Here is a 22,438-nt window from a genome sequence, read left to right as displayed (position 1 = left end):
ACTCCTCTTCGCACGACTCTGGGTCAGGATATTTCATCAGCGGAACCCAGGTTGGGACGACTGGTTGATGCTTGCTGCAATTGTAAGGAAAGCCGATGCTGCTCTCAATCGTCACTAACCTCATCAGATTCCTACCATTGCATTGACCATAATGTTTCCCCTCAGTAAGCTTACCGTTTTCTCGGCATGGCCGTTGCTCACCAGATGCAGCTGTATCCCAAGGCTTCGACCGACATATTTGGGACATAGACGTTATCAAAGAATCCGATTTGCTCGTCGCCTCGCGCAAGTATGTGTTGGCCATCGAATGCATCTTTTGCGGAGCAGCTGGCATGATAAAAATCTCCATTCTTCTTTTCTACCGCCGCCTCTCATCGCGAGTCGTGTCGAAAGCTTTTCGCTGGACCACCTGGGCCTCCATTGGCTTCATCATCGCCTACACTATTGCTCTCACGCTCGCGCCCATACTCGGATGTCAGCCCATATCTGCGTTTTGGGACCAGGTCGATGTCAAGAAACGCCTCAAAGGATACAAGTATCACTGCTTTGATGAAGGAGCAGACCTGTTCGCTGCTGCCGTTATCTCAGCTGCCCAAGACCTTCTCACTGCTGTACTGCCCACCTTCCTCTACTGGAACTTGCAGATCTCGAAGCGAAAGAAGGTTGCGTTGTTCGGCATCTTCGCAATCGGCTATGGTGCAGTGGCGCTCGGCGGTCTGCGTGCCTACTACTGCTGGCATACCTTCTACGAATCCTACGATGTCACCTGGTCCACCCACGATATCTTCTTCACGACGCTCCTGGAGCTTCACGTTGGAGCATTCTGCGCCAACGCGCCAACGCTGAAGGTCTTCTTCAAGCACTTCTTCCATGACAAGCTCACATCGCCGTTCCAGTCAAAGAACTCCAGTCGCGTGGACAGCGCACACTCGAAATCGAAGACAATCGCTTCTACCAAAAGCTTGCTGAGCAAGGTTGCTTCCTTCTTCGGCGCCTCTCGGAGCAAGAGCGGATACATCTCTAACTCAAACACTTCCGTCTCGGTCGATGCCCACGGCGGCGTCAAAGTCCAGAAAGACATCGATGTCATCCGCTATCCCGCACTCGCCAATAAGGCAACAGCCAATAAGCATACGTCTGTCAGCACGCTCAACATGCTCAATGCTCACTACTACGACATTGAGATGGGCGATCGCACCGCCGAAGATGCCACACACGCCTCCACTGCGCGCACAACGCGGAACTTTGAGGGCGATGAAATAAGCGCACTCCCACCTCTACCCAATTCTCCAGCCTCGACACATTCTCGAAAGTCGTCGAGGGCCTTCTTCAGCGTGAGGCCACAAGACCCGCGATCCCCGGTGATACCGGAAGTACCTGAGTCGCCACAACGAGCAATCCCAGCTTCAACGCAGGACGTGGAGCAGGATGCTGGTCGATCACCTACGCCGATGCCTACGCGGACGTTGAACGAGCAGAGGCCGCAGTGGCAATCGTGGTCTTGATTTTGCGCGCAACTCTGGTTTTTTTCTGAAAAAGTTTATGATACCCCCACACTCATTTTTTATCTGGCGTACCGATATCTCGGGCATGGGATTTGGATTGGGAAATTGCGCCCAAGTGGCTATGGGTTTTATGTTTAATGTATTTAGGATAGTGGCGTTGGTTGGATTCTGATATTGAATGTTATGTCCACAGATTATGTTACTGTGTATCTTCTCATATTGACTGTCGAGCTCGACTCCCTCCACGCCTCAATATTCAATCTACAAGTGAAATCCCATAGTCATCCCGAGATCCGAAGCCAACACGATCGATACCCCCGCCATCTCACCCGACTACGTCACACTCTACCCCTCGGCAGTAAATCCCACTGCACCTTAATCAAACACCAACATCCTATGCAAACCTTCACACTCAGATCTCCATCACATGGCCACACCCGATACAGGGCCACCAATGTTCGGAGCAGCCACGTTCCGAGCTTGTGAGCCTCATTCGTGTCGACGAAATCGGTCCGAGATGGCGGCGGTACTCCACAATCACGATGCTTGGCGAGGTGTTGGATCTGCATGACTACGATTCAGTGGGAATGCCGCCGGTACTTGTAGATAGTGCGGGATCTAGACGGGGACGTGGAGTTGGGAATAAGTTGATCTAGATGTGGAAGTGAGCGCGGCAAACTTGCGCTTGATGCGGTATAGAAGTCGATGGAAGTGCTGATCCGTGGTTCGATAGATGTATGCAGTCGGGCCATTTATCCATAAAACATTTGGAGGTCAGCACCAAGGTCTCCATTTATGTTCGTAAAAGGTTCGGCTCCGCCATAGGGTGCAAAGGTTCACTTCCTAGAGCTCGGTGCTGTACATTCAGGCAGAAGATGTCAGATCTGAGGTATTTGACCCTTGGGTAACGACGCTACGTGAAACTATGACCATGCACACCGCTTGTTGTGGGTGGAGTAGATGAAGGAATGTTCGATAACGACGGCTTGCTGTCTTCGCTCAAACAGCATTCCCGATTGTACCTTAGAGTCTCAAGAGCTGACCATGACGAAGCGCGGCACAAAATTCTGTAGCCTTCTGGCAGTTGTAAGATTATGATACGGCCGAGTTAAATCAACGGCTGCTTCTGCGAGCATAGAAGGCAGCTCTGGGAGAGACTGTGTACAGTCCACCTGTGTAAAGATTTGCATATCAGAGTATTGTCTCTCATCAAGTAGTTACACTAATGCTTCGCTTCGAAGAGCGCCTTGCAAAGCTCGACGTAGGCATCCACGAAGACTCCATCTTCCAGCTTCTCGGTCACAGGAATGATTGTACACTCAGTCCAGTGCGTCAAATCTGTCGCGGTCGCTATACCCCCTGCTTGATCAGACACGCTGAACTTTGGCGCAGCTAAGACCTTGTATCTCTCCGATAAGCGCTTGTTGCTCATCTTCGGCCTCAAGAATCCAAACGCCTGGACATACTTCTCTTTTTGGACCTTGTTTCTGGCAGCTATAATCTCGTCATTGGTGAAGCCATGAAAGATTATGTGTGTTGAGCAGCAATTAGGTACCGATGGTCTGAACTGCACAACAGGATCACCGTCTTTAGCTTTGTAAGCTGACGTAGCCTTCAGTACCTTTTTTGAAACTGCAATCATCTTATCCCGTCGGCTTGCGAACGTGCCAATGTGCTCATTGAAAGCGCGCTGACAATCGATCCAATAGTAGCTCAAACTGTAAGCATTGCCTCCAGCCCGCCGTTGCCAGATTTTTGCATCGTCGATAAAGTCCGGATAGTTACTCAACAAGAACGCTCCGGTGGCACCGCCGAGACCTTTGTACATCGAGACGTAGACGCTGTCAAAAAGTGCTCCAAGGTCTGCAAATGACTTGCCAGCAGTGGCTTGATAATACGGCTCAATTTCCCAGAGACGAGCTCCGTCCATGTGAAGAGCGACTGAAGCGCTCCTACACGCGGAACTGATTTGCTGGAGCTGCTCGAATGTGTAGGTCTCGCAAGCGCAGACGCGATTTGGGATCTCCAGAATCATGACGGCTGGGCGCTCGGCTTCAGGCAGATTCAGAACCTTCTGGATCTCCTCAACAGTCGGGAGCTCTTTTGGAATGCTGCCGAGTAGCACGCGATCTAGATGATAAAGTTCCTTGTACGCCCTGTTCTCGGCGACCTCTAAATGACACGAGGTGTGCCACCCTACGATATTCCTTGTTCGCTTTCTCACAGTGAGCCTTGGCTGCAGCGAGCTGCGCTTGTACGCCAGTGATGAAGAAGAGGCCATGCTCCTTGCCGAGGAGCTTGGCAATATGTGTCTCGAAATGCGCTTTGCTCACACTCGTGCCGTAGAAGTCGCCTTCGATAGGTTTGTTTGGAATGCACAGCACATCGCCACGGGCCTTGATAGTTTCTTCCCCGATCGTTCTGACGAGGTATTCCCGGGGATCCTTCACATACTCGGCGGTCCTTGCGAGTTTGAGGTCGATGGGTTCGCCAGCTTCAAACATACAGAGCTGGGTGAGCCTGGGCTCTTTATGGGGTGTTTCAACGCCTTTTGTACTAGTGACCGCAACGACTTCGCCGGAGGAGAAATCGGTCATTTTTGTTTTGGATCTCCTTCGTCCCTGCTTTGGGGTCGTTTTCTTTCTTGTTTTTCCCATTCACGATGTGTTGTACCAGTAGCAGCCCGACTTGTATGTTCGGACGTTATTACGTGCTATCTCTTCGTGGCCTGTAGGCCTGGAAAATGGCGCTCGTCCTGGCTCTTAATACAATTCAAAGCTCACCAGTCCACCTGCGGCGTGCTAAGCCTGTCACGGCCTAGGTCCGGTCCACGTCGACGAAGCTTAGCCAACGCAAAGTGGGTGTTGGCCAATCACCCGCAGTTGAGATAAGCACTCTTCTCTTAGCCTTCCGCATTGGCAGCCTTGCCTATTTGGAAGAGGAAGGTGGAGGAATTTCGCTGAGGAGGTTGACGCGGCTTTGGGGCAGAATGGATAGGTTCGAGTCATCAACAGTGACTCACGTCATGTACGCAGCCGCTGTGCTTACTCAATGTCACACGCTTTCTCCGTTCGTCATGCTACCAGGCATCGGCACAATTCCTGCCCACCGTTTCCTGACGAGAGGAGAAGAAGAGGTGAAGAGATGGCCTGTACATGCTCAAAGAATTTCAACAGAATTAGGTAGAGTATCTTAGACCTGCGTGTACATTCAGGGTCCAATAAGCTTATAATTAGTATACCCTTAAATTTTTATTAGCTCATGTCGTGTAGGTGCAGAGCAGGCAAGAATTTTGCCGCCGCCTCGTGATACAATGCAAACAGATGACGTCACAGAGTGCATACCATCCTTCCACCATAGATGGAAATATTGAGCGCAGGTAAGTTCATACTTGTTCCATGCAGACTATTTGTTTGCAAATTGCACTCATAGTTGTAGAGATTGCATAAACAGCCAAGCAGGAAGCAAGGAGTCGAAAGATCCCTATACCTAGCGTCTGCAAGAGCCATTGCGATATTGATACCAACAAGCATACTGAACCAATCAAACAAATTTTGACTCTGAAGCTTGGCTCAAAGCTTGATCCGTACTTCGTCGTTTGCGCTCAAGCCGATTGAAGATCAAGTCCTTACGGAATCTAGACAGCACAATATCGCGAAGTAAGTTGCATTTTGACTCGATCTCTACATCACTTCATGTTTTAATTAAGTGACGCAGCATGAGGAGGCGGCGACAGATCTTGCCAATACTCAATCAAGAGCTACCCAGGTTTGTGAGAATATCGCAACTCAACGAAGCGAGGAAAGTTCCCAAAATGTCACTAACGTCATATATAATCAACACCAACAATTGCACACAATACATACTCTCCTTGAGGTAATAATGATCAAACTTATACCTTCTGTGCATGCAGTTTTGTGGTACCTCATCCTCTCGAGTGAGTACCAGAGAGTCATTCCCATAAATGAAATGTGCCTGATTCATCGGTCATGACTCTTGTTCAAGGAATATAAAATCTGTGATAGTTCTCTGTGTGCTATTACCTACAAGATCATCCTGAACATAACCATTTTGAACATACTTCAATCAATTTTCATTATCAGTTTGATAAGTTTCAGAAGACGCAGACGATCAAGTATAGCCTTCATGTCGTCACCTGAGGCATCGGATAGAGAAGCGGAACGTGAATTGAAAAAAGAGCGCATCGAAGAGCTCAAACACCAGTGTTTAGGTAATACAATTGTGGAATAGCAGTATCTGATTGTAGGCATTACTAACAGATTTGAGCAGAGATGTTTGAATGGAAATAACCTCAATTTATGCAAGATAATGGAACTGCCAAACTGCGAATCACTACCAAGAGACGGGAGAATGACATGGGGTATGCGTCCTCTGTAGTTGCTTACTGGGACGATACTTCATGTAACATTTGTGTGTTGACCTGTGCCGAATCAGAGATGACTAAAAGACTGGGAAAAGTGTCTGCCTTGAAAAAACTCCTCGCAACTCTAGAATATGCGCCGGAAATCGATCTAGAAGAAGTGAAGAGGCTCCGAGAGGCGGACGTACACTAGCGCTTAGATGCAGTCGTATCATTATCCTAATGGAATTATAGTGCGACCAAAAATACTATGATAACAGTTGTTTCCCCAGCGATACTTTCTCTCCAACTCAGAAAGGGCATGCTCTACCTGCACTGGAATATGTTCGCCAAGTTTCACTTACGTACAAAGTGTATTCAACAAGCTACCTAAGGCTACAGGTTTGATTTACTCTAAGGTGTAGTATTTTTTTCGTACGTGTATGGAGCGCATTGTACTGGGTGCGCAACGTGTAGCAGACAAAGTACGCAGTTTGAACTGCAAAGACCATCGGTGAGTCTAAAGATGCGCAAGTCTCATCAAAAGTTAGACTCATCTTGTTGGGTTCGTCATCGTCTTATTAGTTTTGTGTTCGAGTCATACTGTATGTGGCAAGCCGTGAATCACAGGCAATATAAACCGGTAGTCAAAGCCAAAACGCTTCTAACATACTACCAGTTCCGAACATCCTTTCTAAACAGTGAGAAAATTATTCGCGTCCAAACAAAACTCATCACTATGTCCGACAAAGATCTTATCAATACAGATCAAATGGATAACTTTGACTATAACGAAGATGAAGCCGGTCAAGCGCTGAAGATCATGGGCAAGTACAACACTTTGCCTTTATATGAGCAAATTAGTGAGCAGAACTGACCTTGTGGTTCCAGATACCTTTTGGGAGTGTCAAAAAGACTTTATTAGCAAACTTCACGTGGGTGACGTGGAAGTAGTAACATGCCCGATACAGAAAGGAAGTCCTCTGGAGAAGCTATACATTACTGAATTAGAGTTGAAGCTAGCGCCCCCAGGCAAAAGACCGGTCGTAATGAGATGGTTTAGATCAGAAAATGATCCTTCGACACGTATTCAGAGCCTATCAGACTGCCTCACAAGTGTAAGCAAGACTCTGACATCCCAGGAGATCGAGGAGGTTATGGAAGAGATGAAGATATTTAGACAGAATGAGCATCAACAGGGCTCAGACGCCTAGGTACATATATTAACAGGTGAACGAATGGAAATCTCTTCAAAATATCTCAGTACTACTTAACATATTTGTCAGTTGTCGAGTGTCATCAAGCGCGCATATTGTGTGACAGCTATTCTCTAGTAGTAATCAGAGCTTAGACACCGTGCGACCAATTTGTCTTCTGGAGCACAGCTCTCCAAGCACGTTCATTTGTTGTTGCCTGACTCTTTGATAAATTTGCCATACCAGTGTATCTTTCTCAAGAACGTACTATCTCAGTCCGAGTGTCCATTGATTCAACGCTTTCAACGCATGCGAATCTTTTCCATGATAACCAGTTATATATAGGTCGTCTGCTGGCTTGGTCGGATAGGAAAGACGCTTTATCGTTGCTTGCCAACGGTGCCTACGAGTCTTGTGGCCATGATGTAGATGCAGTACGTATGCTGACTCGAAACACAGTCCTATGTCTGCTGTCCTACAGTGGTACGATCGTGCCACTCGCTCTGTTTTGCTGTGAGCGACAGTACTCTTTCGATCATTTTGCTGCACACGAAGACGACGTACCCTTGATTCGATCCATCGTTGACCTATCTGAGGCGTTCCAATTCGGCTGGGGGCCGTCATTCTTCATATTGTGTCTGGTCGTCGACGAGGATTTGAATTGGGCCAGGTTCTTGATTTGATTGTAGAGTTTGTCGAAAGCAACTGGTTGAGTGTTATGGCCTTCTGTAACTGAGTTGTCTGAGCTTAAGATTTATACCTAGATATCGATTGAACGCAGTTCAAAGGTCTAGAAATTTAAGAGAAGCATCATGGTGATGCTGCGCGCCATGGTAGTCACTGGGATGTGTCCAAAGTTAGATCACGTATACTCACTGGCTACATATTCACAGTCAGGCCAATGAAGATCCGTGAAGCAAGGCTGAATGATATCAGGCCTCAATGATTTCTGTCAATTTCTACTCACCAGAAGACACGTCACTTGAACATGTGGTGTAGTCACTCTACTATCTGATCAACGAATTCACGTCTTGGCTTGTGAATAAGCAATGGACGTTCACGTCGCTAAGATGAGTACGTACATCTGCCATTTTGCGTTATACTCATTAGCCAAAGACATACTAAACATGCATTGCGGAATTCTCACCATTTCGCATTTGACAAATGTTGCTATGGCTGGCCTCTAGATTTGTCGCCCATTGCAACATGGTACGAGTCGACAGCGAAAGTGTATGCACAGACGTCGACTGGTATGACACTAAGACATGACTTGAACAACCTCGCTTGTGGGAAATTTCAGGTTGATCGAGGTCTTTAAGAAATGTTGCATTGGCCTGCTTGCCTGGAAAGGACGAATAAGCACTGTCCGGTTCTTGTTATTGGCACCTGACTGCTACATTTCCTGGCACGATCTATGGGTACGTTAGAGCAAAATGCATCAAGGCCATGAGATTTAGGAAGCAATTCCCAGCTAGAGTGGCCAGATCAGTGTGGTGTGTGGAGACTTAGTGTGAAATCATGGTGCTCATGGAGCAAATTGTACATAAAGTCGGGATCGCCCCAACACCGAAACATCGGCTTTCTATTTCCTCTACAACTTTGATGATAATTTGCCGCTCTTCTGACCAGTATACGTCGCGATCAGATCCATGAGTGTCGGACTCAGGACATCGTACGTCTGCAAGCCCTCCTTCCTGAACTTCTCCCGGACAGCGTCGATCTGATTTGGCGGGAAACCCTGCTCGATAATACTGCTCACAAATGCAGCAAATTGGGGTTCCTGCCATCCTTTGCTGTCGCTCAGCTCCACGTGCACGAAGTCCAGGCCCTTGAACGGATGGTCGTTGACGATGCGGCCGAAGAGATGGACGCCGCAGTCCTTACAGGCATTGCGCTGTATGGCCGCGGATGAATCGACGACGTGAAGCTTGTTGCCATTTGCGGTGACGGAGAGTGCATCAACTGGGACTACACCGACCACTGAGAAGAGCGCGCCTTTTGGTTTCCAGCACTTAGAACATCCGCAGGCGTGGTTATGCGCGACGTTGCTGGATAAGGTGACTTCGACCTTGTTGGAGGGGCAGTGGCAGTACAGCTTGCCACCCTTGAAGTGCTCGTCGCCCTTGGTAATACCATTATCGATCAGCGGGTGAATAGAAGGCATGATGGGTATTTATGTATGCGATATTGCTGAGAATTTGAGAAGCTAGGAGGAAGAAGATTGGAGATTGACGGCTGACAGCACTCCTGGTACGGTACCTGGCCCGACTATATAAGCCAGCGACCCATCTCCTACCCCTCGCCGGACGGACAAGCCAATCGCGACCAATCTGCGCGACGATTTAACCATTGACGGATGATGCAATCGATGGCAGTTGCGGATGTTGTGGAGTCTGTCTGCGGCTCCGCAAAATGCTTCCAGATTAGGGCGCAGGACCCCACGCCACACGCGGGTGCGCGAGGTCCTTGGGGGCGATAACTACCAACTCCTCTTGCATTGCTCCTCGCATCCGCGATTTTGTGACACGAAGTCAGCAATGTCCGCTGAAGATCGCTACGGTGATGTTGAGAAGAGGCAGCTAGAAGCCACGATCCTGAGAATGCAGGCACCTAGGTCGTTCGCGATCGTGTTGAGGCTTTAGTTGTCATATCGAGGCATTACGAACTGCCCCGGGAGCTGAATACAGAATTCGAGCTTGGAAGACGACCGTTAGCATTTGATATGAAAACTTCGAGGAGAACATTCTGACGATGAACTAGTTCTGTTGGATCGGTGCTCACGGATTTTGCGAAGCGGAAGCGGATTTACAAAATGCAACCAAGCTCATGGTAGCGATCTCGATCACCTAGTAACTGTGCTGTATATCATACCTGCAAGCGAATCGCTCGAAAAACGCTTACATTAACTCAAGCCAACCCGGAGCAGTCACTGGTCTGCGGACTCAAGCGATTCACAATGAGTCGTCACCACCCTGGGATTCACAATTCACAACCCACGCAAACAACCTGTGCTTTTTAGTATAAAAGCAGGGAACTTTAGATACTAGCAATCTAAGAACGAATTACCCACCTTTCTACTATATTTCTACACCATGCACTTCTTCAGATCCAAGCCCGTCGCTTACACTGATCCATCGGTAACTCCAGGGTATGAGACCCCGGCGATGAAGAAGCGCAGAGAAGACGAAGAAACTGTCCAGCGCCGTGTGTCAGCACCCCAAGAAGCGCATCCAGAGCACCAAAGCAAACATGGCATTGACAAATGGGACTTTGTGACTCCAGGACAGTCGGCAGAAGAGCAAAAGGCTGTCGCCGATATCTACAAACTCTTTGGCAAGACAGTTGAGCGCAGCGAACAAGCTGATAGCAAAGAGAAGGAGATCGTATTGCGTGCCGGCTTCAGGGACGACGAGCCGGCCACGTATCGCTATTTTATAGCTGGCTATGGGACGCGAGAGGAGTTGACACACGCAAGTGACACCCGATCATTATATGTACTTGTTATGCTAAACTTCCAAACATAGGAGTCGTGCAATCCTGATATTTCTTACGGAGAGGGCGATTCCATCGCCAAAGCACTCACGACACTGTACTCCAAATTGAAACGCAATCAGGATTTGCGTCAGCGGATGGGCTGTCGGTGAGATTTGGGGAAAATAAGTGAAGTGGAAAGTTTCAAGCCTTTGTCATTATTCTGTAGTCTCATTGCGTACTTCTAGCCTTTATGCTCTGCCCCTTCTTGTAATCTCGCCGATATAACATTCAGTCTAAATGTTAATCCCTGCTTCAACTAACTTGTACATGTGCACGAACATTGAATGCACATCACAGAGATACTAAATGTACTTGCGTGTTGCGACATGATTTGTTTGCTTCCCAACACGCCAACGTGACACGAACCAATTTATTGAAGACGCGAGCAGGGACCGTGCGTGCTACTCACTACTGTCACGCGGTGTGCCCAGGTGATTCACATCTTCGCATTGTATGACCTGCTCGCGGCCTCGGAGACCTCGGTGCAGATTTCCACACGGATTTCAACAATCCACATCTTTCAAACTCCAACCATTCATTCTTCGACGCCACACAAGGTCTCGAATACATATCGAGCGAAACAGCAACACCATGTCCGCCATTAATAAACCAATACTTCCAGATCCGCCTGGCCAACTCGGTCTGAGCGAGGCAGAAAAGGAACTCTCGTGGGAAGAGCACAGTTACGCACGAGCGAAGAAGAGGGATGAAGCAGCGGTAGCGAGAGTGGAAGCGGAAGCACGGAAGATCACCCAGACCGACGAGAAGGCAGGGGAGAAGTCGTGGTTCAGTGTGTTCTGGGCGTGGAGGAAGTAGTAGACGGAAAGAAGAGACGGAGCGGCCTAGATTGCACTGCAGGAAGATGGAGAGGGCTCACTGGAGGTTTTGTTTGGAATGTGCATGGACCAACAATCTGTTGATGGCCAAGTTCTACGAGATCATGTCTTAGTCCAATGTTAGGATTACATGGCGGGTGTTACTCTGTGAAAGCAACACTGATCTTGTCCATTGCGTGAACGTTCTTCTCCAATCGACAGGGTAACCAAACATATGTCCCGCTCCAAGCACCAGCGCCTGTCCACAGCAGAGGAATCAGACACCCAAGCATTAGGTCAATAGTACAAGTACGGGCTTGAAGCGGGTGGGGGTTGATCTTCCTCTATTGACAAACGAGTTTCTCATTGGGAAGGAGAGACGACGTATACTGAAGAGGTGGGTAGCAATTTCCAGCTGTATGGCAACTGGTCATCATGAGATGAGCCATTGGGCGTGTGTATCATCTCGAGGCCCAATGGTGTCTCCTCGGTGATTCGCGATTGTGTCCCTGGAAGCATTTTGAGGGCTGGGATTCGTGATTATAGGTGGTCCATAGAGATAGATTTCATCTCGGATAATGCGAGCCCATCTCAATGATACGTCGTTCACAAGCCAGCCACAGAGTAAGCAGACGTTGGGTGGTGAAAGAAGGGCGGAAGGGCTGCAAAGCAGAACTCACGATGGAATCTTCGAGAGCGCGTGCCCTAAGCGAGACTAGGGTGTGGCGGTGACCTCACCGCAGCAGCTCCGACTCATCGCCGCCTTGCGTCGTTTATCAAAGAGCCCGATAAATTCCAGAGCGCCCATCAAAACAGCCTCTATCACTGCACATTCAATTACCAACCTGCTGCTGTTCATCCGCTTGACAAATTACTCAGCAAACGCTTCTGCCCAAACGATATAAGAAGCAACCACCACCTCCCCCGCCAACCGCACAGGACAACTCCTCTGTCAGCCTCAGGCACCACGAATACCCCAACTTCTTCTCACACTACCCAAGAACTCTCTCAAAATGTCTGGACTAGGCTGGGACGAAGTCACCAAGATCGGTAGCCGGACCCGCGGCAGCGCAGCCGGACCCCGAGAGACCGTGGTCAAAGGCAAAGCCGCGCTCAACGCTGCCCAGCGCTCCGGCGGCATCATCGCCACGGAGAAGAAGTACGCCTCGGCCAACGCCGTAAGTAGAACCCCCGCTTGACACCACCAGCCTCGCTCCACAACGAGACACACCCGCTTACCTGTCTACTAATCCCCAGTCCCAGGTCGGCAGCAGCTCGTCCGAGGGCCAGCGCCTTACCAAGGTCGATCGCTCCGACGACATCGTTAAGCCCAAGACGGTGGGCACGGTTGTGGGACAGGCGATTAGCAAGGCGCGGTCCGAGGCGAAGAACGACAAGGGCACGACGATGACGCAGAAGGATTTGGCGCAGAAGTGCAACACTACACCGACTATCGTAGCCGACTTTGAGCGCGGAACTGCGACGCCGGACCAGGGTCTGTTGGGCAAGATGGAGCGCACGTTGAACGTCATTCTACGGGGTGACAAGATTGGCCAGCCCAAGTTCCCGAACAAGAAATAGAGGGTGGACTGATGGTGTGGACGTCAGGACGTCATCTTGGCGACATGGATGGATTAGCGGGCGTGGATTCACGGCGTTATTGATGGACATAAATCATGGAGGAATCATTAGATTTGCATGATTCGGCGAGATATCGAACCAGCGGTTCTGGCACTCTGCATCAGAGTGCGAATGCGAACCCAATACATCCATGAACCATGACAACTACCAGACCTGTTCGTGATTTACTCACATCTTTTCAGACAGCTCCAACCATCTCCGGTGGCCTATCGCACATGGGTGGAGAATCACTCGGCTCCTTGGGCGGAATTTCTCTGGCACCATCCACCTTCTCTGCCCTCACAACAACCGGAATAACCCCTCCCGTCTCAAGCGCAAACTTACGATGCCCTATGACTTCCAGTATACTCGCAATCGCGCCCGAATGGCTCGTCAAGCTAAAAAACACACCGTCATCGCTCTTCCATACATCGTCCAAGAAGCGCGCCAACCGATACCTCCTCGCAGCCGGCGGCTCGCGATAGTCCTTCTCCCACAGCGGATCCGGCTCACTGAACCCCTGCTCAAACGTCACATGAGGGAACGTCTTCGCGATGTGAGATTTCGTCGAGCGCCGGTCACACGTATGTATGCCGAGTGCTTCTCTGCATAGTTCTTTGATGAAGGGCTTATACCCCAGCTCCAGGCCGTTGAAGGATAGATCAGCGGTCTCGATGGTGCGCGTTAGCGGGGAGACGTAGAATGTTTCTGGCACGGGGATGCCGTGAGGCAATTGTTGTTTCCAGAGGGCGTTTACGTCGAGGGCCTGTTGCTGGCCGGCAGTGGTGAGGTTGGCATCGGCCCAGGTGATGCCGTCGTGGCCATCAAGGGCGGAGTAGTAGCACTGTTTGTTAGGTCAGGTGATGTTGAGGTTGAGAGGAAGAAGGCGGCGACGAACGTCCCATGCTTTTGTGCCGTATTTTGTTTCAGCGACGTTGTGCCATCCTTGGCCGTGGCGGCCGAGCCAAATTACTTTGATGGATGGATCTTGCGAGACTAACGTGCGTATGTGGGCCTCGAAACGCTTCCATTGCTCTTTCTCTGCGCTGGCAACGTCGGTGTCGTAGGTTCTGTTGATCAGACCGAAGTTGCTTTTCTTCTGCGAAGAATTAGCACGTGCCCACCGAGTGAACAGAGTAGCGTACGAAGTCAAAAGTCACATCATCGGTGGAGTCTTCGGATTGCATGAAGTATCCCTTCAGCACTGCGAACTTGAAGTGAAAGTCCCGCGACGGCTCTGCCGGAACCAGATCATGATGTGTGTCGCCCATCGAGAAATAGAAGAGCAGGATCAGGAACGCGGATGCAAAGAAGATGGGTCTGCCGTGATGTTAGCTGGGTGTACCACGTGCTGTTGATGCATACTTGCATTGGGATGCCAATGCCACACACTTTCGATTTGTGGATGTTGGAGGGAAGAAGCATAACAGTCTGGCGAGTTATTTGCCCATGTTGCTAATTTCAGTCAATGCACATGTAAGAGCATGACGGTTGTTAATGTTGTTCAAAGTAGAAGTCGCAATCGCTTAAATCATGTGGCCAATCACATCTCTGGGGCGCGTCACGCGTGCGATTCGGTTGTTGTTGAATCTTTACATTTGCTCTACATTTCTTGCAAGGCTTCTTGTGATCTGCTTCAAGTGGCTATCGAGCATCACGCTCAGGCTTCGTCCGAGCCCCTTCCTTCACTTCTTATCGGCAAGTGCTGCTTTGCGCGTCCCATTCTATCATGGATACAGCGGGCATACATTGCTCTCAATACTGTCCCTAGACTTAGACATGCTCTCCTGAACTTTTGAAGAGCCAAAACCCTGCCGGAACGCCGTTGCATGCATGCATCACCCCAGACATCCCTCATGAATCGTGCTGGGCAATTACAAGTTGGCCTGCTCCCTCGCCGCTTCCCGCTCAACCTCGTACATGAAGTCAAAGTATGGCTTGTCGAAGTGGTGTACGCGCACGTAACCGTCCTCTCCTCCACTGCAGTATCCGGTGCCTTGCGGGTGCACGGCGACGTAGTTGAGGGGTCCAAAGTGACCACGGACACGGCCAATCTCCTCCATGAAGATCTTGTGGTAGAAACGCGCTTCAAACTTTCCTTGGCGGGCAGAGGTGGTGGTGACATCCATGGCGGCTTGTCCTCCACCAAGGATAACGTAGTCTTTTACGGGCGTGATGGCGGCGCTGTTGAGAGGTGTATCGGTAACATAGGACTTGAGAACGGTAAGATCTTCGACATCGACGAGCTGCACACGGTTAGCATCGAAGCGCACATGCTTTGTCGCGAGGGCGTACCTTGGCGGACTTGTCCTTTGACGCTGTGATGAAGTATGATCGGTCGGGCGCCCACTGGAGATCAGTAACTGCCAACTGTTAGCACCTGTATCTTGTCTCGGATCTTCTGGAACATACCCCTGCATGTCCGGCTCGTGCACATCGTAATTGCTGCTCAGGAGCTCTCCAGTCTTGCCATCCCACTGTGTAACGGATCCGTCCTCGTGTCCTGAGATGATGTACTTGGCCAGGTAGCTGAAGCCAGCAACGGTGGCCTTGCTCTCGTCGCAGACAATTCTCAGTACCTGCTCGTCGCTCTGCTTCGCCTCGGGGTCGGGGTTGATTTCGTAAACGACGATGGTGGAGAGGTGACCGGATCGCTTCTCAGTCACACCGAGTAGTTGCCTGCCGTCGGGCGAGAACTCGCAGCGCTTGATCGATGTGTTGAACTCCCAGGTGTGCAGGAGCTTTCCCGTCTGGACCTCCCATAACCGCAGGGTGTTGTCTGCGCCACCAGTCGCGAGGAGTGTGGAATCGGGGTTGACGTCGACGGTCCAGAGCGCACCCTGGTGACCGTGGTAGGTTCCTATCCGCTCGCCATTGTGTGAGTCTGCATCCTGTCAGCCTCTGGTCTTCGTCTCTTCCTTCAAAGTGACCACTAACACCACGCGCACACAACGTGATCCTTGGAGACGGAGAAGATGATGTCGCCATCGCCGTTGTATTTGACCTGCGTGAGCGCACGCTCGTGTCCGGAAAGCAAAATCGGCCTCATGATTGCGGTGTGTCGGGGAGGCGGTGGGCGGCGATTTTATGTAGCGGAGGTGGCTTCTAGCAATTTCGGTGACTCTTGATATCGCTGGTTTGGTGTTTGAAGTGGGCTGTCGAAATTCGAGCTAGCGCCAAAGCGGGGAGCGTCCGCATAATCGCCCGTTCGTACAAGCGACATCATCTCTCCCAACACCTTGACTCACCCTCTGCTCCAGACATCGCACACTCAGCTAACATAAAGTTCGCCAGAGCTGTCTGTCTCTGACTTCAGCAGTGCACTCGGTGTGAGTCTTCGACACTATGTAATCCCCTTCGTCCGTCGAGGCCTGTAGCGCATTTCAGCACCATGAACAATGACTGGGGCAGAGAGCCGTCTGCCTCACCACGGTGACTCGGGAAAAGACCCGCATAGTAGCAGACTGCTTCTCGTCTTCTGACGCCGGTGCAATCACAGTGCAAGCCCTGCTGGTGGAGTATTCATTCTCTCACAAATGGCCTAGGAAGCTTGCAAAGTCATGCTTCACGTCATCGTTCAGTCTTTCAATATTTCATGTCCATCTCACCCTTGTCATTGCCTGATTCTTCGCGTCTATTTCTTTTCAATGCGCTGTCTCAAAAACTACCCATGCCACCCTGGACCTGCTACTTCTATCAGCCAGTACGGCCCAGACCAGGCAGGGAACGGGATTATCGAAAGATGACCTGTCATCCGAAGAGCCTGGAACCCTATATCTATCTGTATTCAAGCGACTGCGCTTTATACTCACCCATACCGCAATTGTCCTGACGCGTTCTTAGCCGTGAAGCGCCCGACATTACGACAAGCTGACGAAGTCATCTGGGACCTATGGACAAGAATCTGGGGAGTGCTTTGTGCCCGTGTCCCGGTCTACGGAGTGACATGATCGGTGCTACACTCAGGTGGACCGACGTGGGTGCTCATGCCCAGGTGCTCTGCAGGTGTGCCTTCATTCAGCATGGTCCTTAGATCAAGGCAGTGTGCCAACACAGACCGAACAGTGCCGTGAGATTCCTTTCTCGACAAGATCATATCCTACATCCTGGATAGCACGAGCACAAATAGCACGTCTAATCGTCTTCACCTGATCTTCGCTTCGTCTTCACCTTGTGTTCTTGCGGTTGCTGTCACCTACGGTCCCGTCGCCTAGTCAGCAGTCTTGGCGCAAACGCTCCTTCTATTTCAACTCCGACACGCGCGTACCCCGCAACACCTCGACAACACGCTCTACTTGCTTCACGAGGAGCAAGTTACCTACTAACAGCAGATCTGAGGCAGCAGCAGTGACCCCGGTCATGTCTTCGATAAACACCGACACGAACCTCATCACTAATGCCCTGAGTAGACTCAAGCGTCTCGACATCGACCAGTACATCATCGCATTGGGTCCCGAAAACCGACAGTTCGTTGCCACCTGCGATGGATACTCTGCGTAAGCGACCGACACTGCTTTATTGTGTGTTAACAAGCAGCTAATAATGTATCGCAGAAGCTACTTACCCACCCAGCCACTCGCTGAGCTTGCGGCAGGCGATATCGAGAAGGTTACATGGGTAGCTTTTGGCAGTACTATTGACTCTTGGTTCTTCGCGTACGCCTTCAAGGATGGTGCCACGACGTTCCGTCTCGGCAAAGGTGTGCCTGGCCCTCTCCGCGAGTACGTTGGTAGGTTCGGCAAACCGACGGATCTCGAAGGCACACTACGTGTGCAGCTCGGTCACGCCAACTCGTTTGTGGCTTGGAGCAAGACTGCGTGGGCCTGCTCTGGTAACGTTCCAGACGAGCTGCACAAACATATGTGCTCCCTGAGCTCCAGCACACGTGTCGGCCAAAACATCACCATGGGCTCCCTTAAGAAGGGCTCTCTCATCAACGTTCAGTGGAACAGGGACGGCTCATACTACCTTGAGACTACCCACGCTAACGACAGGCAATTCCGATCAGCCATGTTGGTAGAAGCCTGGTGGAGCTTGTGGCCAGGACTGGAGAAATGCATCTTTGGGCAAGAACATGTCGCAGAGATAGCGGTAAGTGGACACTTTGAAGAAAAAGGAAAGTCACTCATGTACCCAGCATCTGGCTATCAGTGCCCACGCACCATCGAGCGAGCAGTTTGCGATAGTCAAGAAGCAGATCCCCGAGGAAGACGTATCATTCGTCCTGCATTTGGGTGAGGAACCTGTCCACGCTAGGCTTCCGAGTGTCAGCTACAGCCTTCGTCCTATCGTACAGAAGACGGAGCCTAAATACTTCCGTTGGGCCGTCTGTACCAAGTCAGGTCGTCCTCATGGAGTCACCAGAGATACCTGGGAGCTATCGGTAAAGAAGGGCCAATTGATCAAGGTGCTTCAGAGAATGCAAGCAGATTGGTACATCGTCATTGATCAAAAGGGCGTGAAGGGATACGCGCATGGATCCTGGCTGGACTTCGATCATCCCCGCCTCCACTATGTCGATGCTCGAGCTGCGTGGCTCCACTTCATGGACGACGTCGCGAGCATGCGGCCAGGTCCGGTGACTCGGTTCTTGAGGATGGCCGACTATGTGGCTGTGTGCACTAGGGCTGGATGCAAGCAGACCAAGAACGATGAGGCTTGCCTGGGCATTTGTGCCCACGACTTGGAGGTTCTGCTGCGCGGCTCAGGGAGCTTCAGCTATGATTGGTTGAAGGAGGAGCGCAATAGGTGGCATCCGGATAGGTTCAGCCAGCTCTGCGATCCAGGACGGTCCGGAGCGCTGAAGCTCAAGGCTCAGCAGCTGTTTGTGCTGTACGGTGTCCTGATGGAGAATTTATAGTCTAGGCAAGAAGCCCTCCGCATAGTGAGGAACGTTTCTGGATGATAGACAGAGAATCGAAGCATGCCCGGTGATATTCTACTCTTACAAATGATCTAGTGTGGTGCTGTTGTACCTGGCAAATATGTCCCTGGCAATACGTAATCCAAGGGTGCGGGCCGCCAATTTGGCGTCGGCGGGCTTTCAGCTTTCTCCGGGCGTTTGAATAATATTTTGCGGACCCGTCTTGAGTCACAATCAGATAGCGGAATGATAACACCAAACCCGCTAGAGTTGGAAAAGGAACGCTGAGGTGACCTGGATCAGCATGAGTTTGCATCCGATGTGCGGACGTCTTCTCGCTCCCGCCCGTTGCTTTCCGCAAGCTACAGCTACCCCGCCCAGAAAATATTGTCGGCCACGAACGCCCGGCCCTCTATATACAGCCCCGGCGAGCGTGTACGCGACCAGGTACTTCTCGGCCACAGCATTCACCATGACGGCCACCAAGATCGATGGCACTGCCATTGCGAAGAGCATCCGCGAGCGGTTGGGTGCGAAGATCAAGGAGAGGCAGAGCGCGAATCCGCGGTACAAGCCGAGCTTGAAGATTGTCCAGGGTGAGCACATGACATGGCACACGAATGCAGGCAGGACAGTGAATGCTAACAAACACCAGTGGGCGACCGGTCAGACTCGAGCACGTATGTGCGCATGAAGCTCAAGGCGGCCGAGGAGGCCAGCATTGAGTGCGAGCTCGTGCAATTGCCCGAAGACACCAGCGAGGCCGACCTGCTGCACCTCGTCTACGAGTACAACAACAACCCCGCGGTCCACGGCATCCTCGTGCAGCTGCCCCTCCCCAAGCACATCTCCGAGCACACCATCACCTCGGCCGTCGCCGACGAGAAGGACGTCGATGGCTTTGGCGTCCAGAGCATCGGTGAACTGGCGAAGCGGGGCGGAAAGCCGCTCTTCACGCCATGCACGCCCAAAGGTGTCATGGTGCTGCTGCAAGAGGCGGGCGTCGACATCAAGGGCAAGAACGCCGTGGTGCTGGGCCGCAGCGACATCGTGGGCAGCCCCGTCAGCTACCTGCTGAAGAACGCCGACGCCACCGTCACCGTGTGCCACTCGAGGACTGCCGACCTGCCTGAGGTCGTCAAGCGCGCCGACATCGTCGTCGCTGCCATTGGCAAGGCCCAGTTCGTCAAGGGCGACTGGCTCAAGCCCGGTGCTGTCGTCATCGACGTGGGCACCAACTTCGTCCCCGATGACACGAAGAAGAGCGGACAGAGGCTGGTCGGAGACGTCGACTTTGAGTCCGCCGCCGAGGTCGCGTCACAGATCACACCAGTGCCAGGCGGTGTCGGGCCCATGACGATTGCCATGCTGCTGCAGAACCTCGTCGACTCAGCCGATGCCACCTTTGACCGCGAGAAGAAGCGGAAGATCACCCCTCTGTCGCTCAAGCTCGAGGACCCCATTCCTGCCGATCATGTCATCTCGAGAAAACAACACCCCAAGCAAATCACCACCGTCGCCAAGGAGGTGGGTATTCTGCCCCACGAGCTGGAGCCATATGGCTCGACAAAGGCCAAGGTCGACCTCTCTTTGTTGAAGCGACTCGAGCACCGCCGCAACGGACGATACATCCTCATCGCTGGTATTACCCCCACGCCTCTTGGAGAGGGCAAGTCGACCACTACCATTGGTGTAGCGCAGGCATTGGGTGCCCAGCTCGGCAGGATATGCTTCGCCAACGTGCGACAGCCTAGCATGGGACCGACCTTTGGTATCAAGGGCGGTGCCGCTGGTGGAGGATACAGTCAGGTCATCCCCATGGACCAGTTCAATCTGCACTTGACTGGTGATATCCACGCCATCACTGCGGCAAACAACCTGCTCGCTGCGGCCATCGACACGCGCATGTTCCATGAGAGCACGCAGAAAGATGCCGCCCTCTACAAGCGCCTTGTCCCCACCAAGAAGGGCAAGCGCGAATTCGTACCTGTCATGTTCCGCCGCTTGAAGAAGCTCGGCATCGACAAGACCAACCCAGATGAGCTTACCGAGGAGGAGATCAGGAAATTTGCTAGGCTCGACATCGACCCTGAGACCATCACCTGGCGACGAGTCCTCGATGTCAATGACCGACATCTGCGAGGCATCACCATTGGCCAGGCACCTACTGAGAAGGGACACACTCGTGAGACCGGATTCGACATCTCGGTCGCTAGCGAGTGCATGGCCATCCTTGCATTGAGCAATGACCTCCACGACCTCCGCGAGCGCCTGGGCCGCATGGTTGTTGCCAGCTCCCGTGCTGGTGACCCTGTTACTTGTGACGACATTGGTGCTGGTGGTGCACTGACCGCTCTGCTCACTGATGCCATCAAGCCCAACATGATGCAGACACTTGAAGGCACACCCGTCTTCGTCCACGCCGGTCCTTTTGCTAACATCAGTATCGGCGCTTCATCCGTCCTGGCAGACAAGCTTGCTCTCAAGCTCGCCGGTACTGAGCCGGATGAGAACCACGACGAGCAGACTGGTTTCGTCGTTACCGAGGCCGGTTTCGACTTTACCATGGGTGGCGAGCGCTTCTTCAACATCAAGTGCCGCTCTTCTGGTCTTGTCCCTGACACTGTGGTCATTGTGGCTACCGTTCGTGCACTCAAGGTGCACGGCGGCGGTCCCGACATCAGCCCTGGTGCTCAACTCGCGGAGGTTTACCGCACTGAGAACGTGGAGATTCTCCGCAAGGGTTGTGTCAACCTCAAGAAGCACATTGAGAACGCCAAGCAGTACGGTGTGCCTGTTGTTGTCGCCATTAACCGCTTCGCAACAGACACGCAAGCTGAGATCGATGTCATCCGCGAGGAGGCCATCGCCGCTGGTGCCGAAGACGCGATTCCCGCCAACCACTTCGCCGAGGGTGGAAAGGGCGCTATCGACCTCGCGAACGGCATCATCTCCGCGTCTGCGAAGCCCAAGGACTTCAAGCTGCTCTACGACGTCAACTCTGGCACTGTGCAGGAGCGCATGGAGACCATCGCCAAGAAGATGTACGGTGCCGACAAGGTCGAGTTCTCCGAGCTCGCACAGAAGAAGGTCGACACCTACGTCAAGCAGGGACTCGGCAACCTGCCCATCTGCGTTGCGAAGACGCAATACTCGCTCTCGCACGACCCAGCGCTCAAGGGCGCACCAACCGGCTTCACTGTCCCCATCAGAGACGTGCGCATGGCAGCTGGTGCAGGATACCTGTACGCGCTTGCCGCGGATATCCAGACCATCCCCGGTCTGCCCACCGCACCGGGATACCTCAACATCGATGTCGACGTCGAAACTGGCGAGATCGACGGCATGTTTTAGACGATAGACACTACACGCCCAGCAATGGGCAGAAATAGGCGGTAATGTGTTGCATTCAACAGCAATCATGTATTCTCAACAACAGCAAAGGGGTTCCTGGCGTTCGGCAAAGATATCACTTATTCAACACTGGAAAGGAAAATTAGCATGGCAGATCTATGGATTGCCCTTAGGAGTCGAATCAACTTTGA

The 22,438-nt window shown here is 51.7% G+C and overlaps 12 protein-coding genes across 12 annotated transcripts; 7 read left to right on the top strand and 5 right to left on the bottom strand.

Moving 5' to 3' along the window:
• Nucleotides 1-151: 151 nt before the first annotated feature.
• SNOG_01604 (hypothetical protein) lies at nt 152-1,505 on the top strand (the record flags this gene model as incomplete). The annotated part of the gene is made up of 2 exons (XM_001792188.1): nt 152-164; nt 250-1,505. The coding sequence occupies 2 exons, from the start codon at nt 152-154 to the stop codon at nt 1,503-1,505; spliced, it is 1,269 nt and encodes a 422-aa protein (XP_001792240.1).
• A 1,222-nt stretch (nt 1,506-2,727) lies between these two features.
• Nucleotides 2,728-4,102, bottom strand: SNOG_01603 (hypothetical protein; the record flags this gene model as incomplete). The annotated part of the gene is made up of 2 exons (XM_001792187.1): nt 2,728-3,677; nt 3,706-4,102. The coding sequence occupies 2 exons, from the start codon at nt 4,100-4,102 to the stop codon at nt 2,728-2,730; spliced, it is 1,347 nt and encodes a 448-aa protein (XP_001792239.1).
• A 2,502-nt stretch (nt 4,103-6,604) lies between these two features.
• On the top strand, nt 6,605-7,079 carry SNOG_01602 (hypothetical protein; the record flags this gene model as incomplete). The annotated part of the gene is made up of 2 exons (XM_001792186.1): nt 6,605-6,728; nt 6,898-7,079. 2 exons carry the CDS (start codon nt 6,605-6,607, stop codon nt 7,077-7,079), a joined length of 306 nt encoding a protein of 101 aa, XP_001792238.1.
• A 443-nt stretch (nt 7,080-7,522) lies between these two features.
• Nucleotides 7,523-8,152, bottom strand: SNOG_01601 (hypothetical protein; the record flags this gene model as incomplete). The annotated part of the gene is made up of 4 exons (XM_001792185.1): nt 7,523-7,572; nt 7,626-7,793; nt 7,938-7,983; nt 8,144-8,152. The coding sequence occupies 4 exons, from the start codon at nt 8,150-8,152 to the stop codon at nt 7,523-7,525; spliced, it is 273 nt and encodes a 90-aa protein (XP_001792237.1).
• Nucleotides 8,153-8,652: 500 nt separating this feature from the next.
• On the bottom strand, nt 8,653-9,225 carry SNOG_01600 (hypothetical protein; the record flags this gene model as incomplete). Its single annotated transcript, XM_001792184.1, has 1 exon — nt 8,653-9,225. The coding sequence occupies one exon, from the start codon at nt 9,223-9,225 to the stop codon at nt 8,653-8,655; it is 573 nt and encodes a 190-aa protein (XP_001792236.1).
• Nucleotides 9,226-9,598: 373 nt separating this feature from the next.
• SNOG_01599 (hypothetical protein) lies at nt 9,599-9,894 on the top strand (the record flags this gene model as incomplete). The annotated part of the gene is made up of 2 exons (XM_001792183.1): nt 9,599-9,675; nt 9,822-9,894. The coding sequence occupies 2 exons, from the start codon at nt 9,599-9,601 to the stop codon at nt 9,892-9,894; spliced, it is 150 nt and encodes a 49-aa protein (XP_001792235.1).
• Nucleotides 9,895-10,153: 259 nt separating this feature from the next.
• Nucleotides 10,154-10,585, top strand: SNOG_01598 (hypothetical protein; the record flags this gene model as incomplete). Its single annotated transcript, XM_001792182.1, has 1 exon — nt 10,154-10,585. The coding sequence occupies one exon, from the start codon at nt 10,154-10,156 to the stop codon at nt 10,583-10,585; it is 432 nt and encodes a 143-aa protein (XP_001792234.1).
• Nucleotides 10,586-11,186: 601 nt separating this feature from the next.
• On the top strand, nt 11,187-11,544 carry SNOG_01597 (hypothetical protein; the record flags this gene model as incomplete). The annotated part of the gene is made up of 2 exons (XM_001792181.1): nt 11,187-11,407; nt 11,454-11,544. The coding sequence occupies 2 exons, from the start codon at nt 11,187-11,189 to the stop codon at nt 11,542-11,544; spliced, it is 312 nt and encodes a 103-aa protein (XP_001792233.1).
• Nucleotides 11,545-12,211: 667 nt separating this feature from the next.
• On the top strand, nt 12,212-12,991 carry SNOG_01596 (hypothetical protein; the record flags this gene model as incomplete). The annotated part of the gene is made up of 2 exons (XM_001792180.1): nt 12,212-12,588; nt 12,674-12,991. The coding sequence occupies exons 1-2, from the start codon at nt 12,424-12,426 to the stop codon at nt 12,989-12,991; spliced, it is 483 nt and encodes a 160-aa protein (XP_001792232.1). The 5' UTR covers nt 12,212-12,423.
• Nucleotides 12,992-13,229: 238 nt separating this feature from the next.
• SNOG_01595 (hypothetical protein) lies at nt 13,230-14,301 on the bottom strand (the record flags this gene model as incomplete). The annotated part of the gene is made up of 3 exons (XM_001792179.1): nt 13,230-13,874; nt 13,929-14,129; nt 14,176-14,301. 3 exons carry the CDS (start codon nt 14,299-14,301, stop codon nt 13,230-13,232), a joined length of 972 nt encoding a protein of 323 aa, XP_001792231.1.
• A 603-nt stretch (nt 14,302-14,904) lies between these two features.
• On the bottom strand, nt 14,905-16,079 carry SNOG_01594 (hypothetical protein; the record flags this gene model as incomplete). The annotated part of the gene is made up of 3 exons (XM_001792178.1): nt 14,905-15,325; nt 15,443-15,921; nt 15,981-16,079. The coding sequence occupies 3 exons, from the start codon at nt 16,077-16,079 to the stop codon at nt 14,905-14,907; spliced, it is 999 nt and encodes a 332-aa protein (XP_001792230.1).
• Nucleotides 16,080-17,389: 1,310 nt separating this feature from the next.
• On the top strand, nt 17,390-22,247 carry SNOG_01593 (hypothetical protein; the record flags this gene model as incomplete). Its single annotated transcript, XM_001792177.1, has 5 exons — nt 17,390-17,526; nt 17,584-18,121; nt 18,168-18,867; nt 19,316-19,489; nt 19,549-22,247. The coding sequence occupies 5 exons, from the start codon at nt 17,390-17,392 to the stop codon at nt 22,245-22,247; spliced, it is 4,248 nt and encodes a 1,415-aa protein (XP_001792229.1).
• Nucleotides 22,248-22,438: the final 191 nt, after the last annotated feature.

The sequence above is a fragment of the Parastagonospora nodorum genome (genome assembly GCF_000146915.1).
Source record: "Parastagonospora nodorum SN15 chromosome Unknown scaffold_2, whole genome shotgun sequence".
Lineage (NCBI taxonomy): Eukaryota > Fungi > Ascomycota > Dothideomycetes > Pleosporales > Phaeosphaeriaceae > Parastagonospora > Parastagonospora nodorum.
The sequence above is the reverse complement of the archived record's forward strand: the minus strand, read 5'-3'. Positions and strand labels throughout refer to the sequence as shown.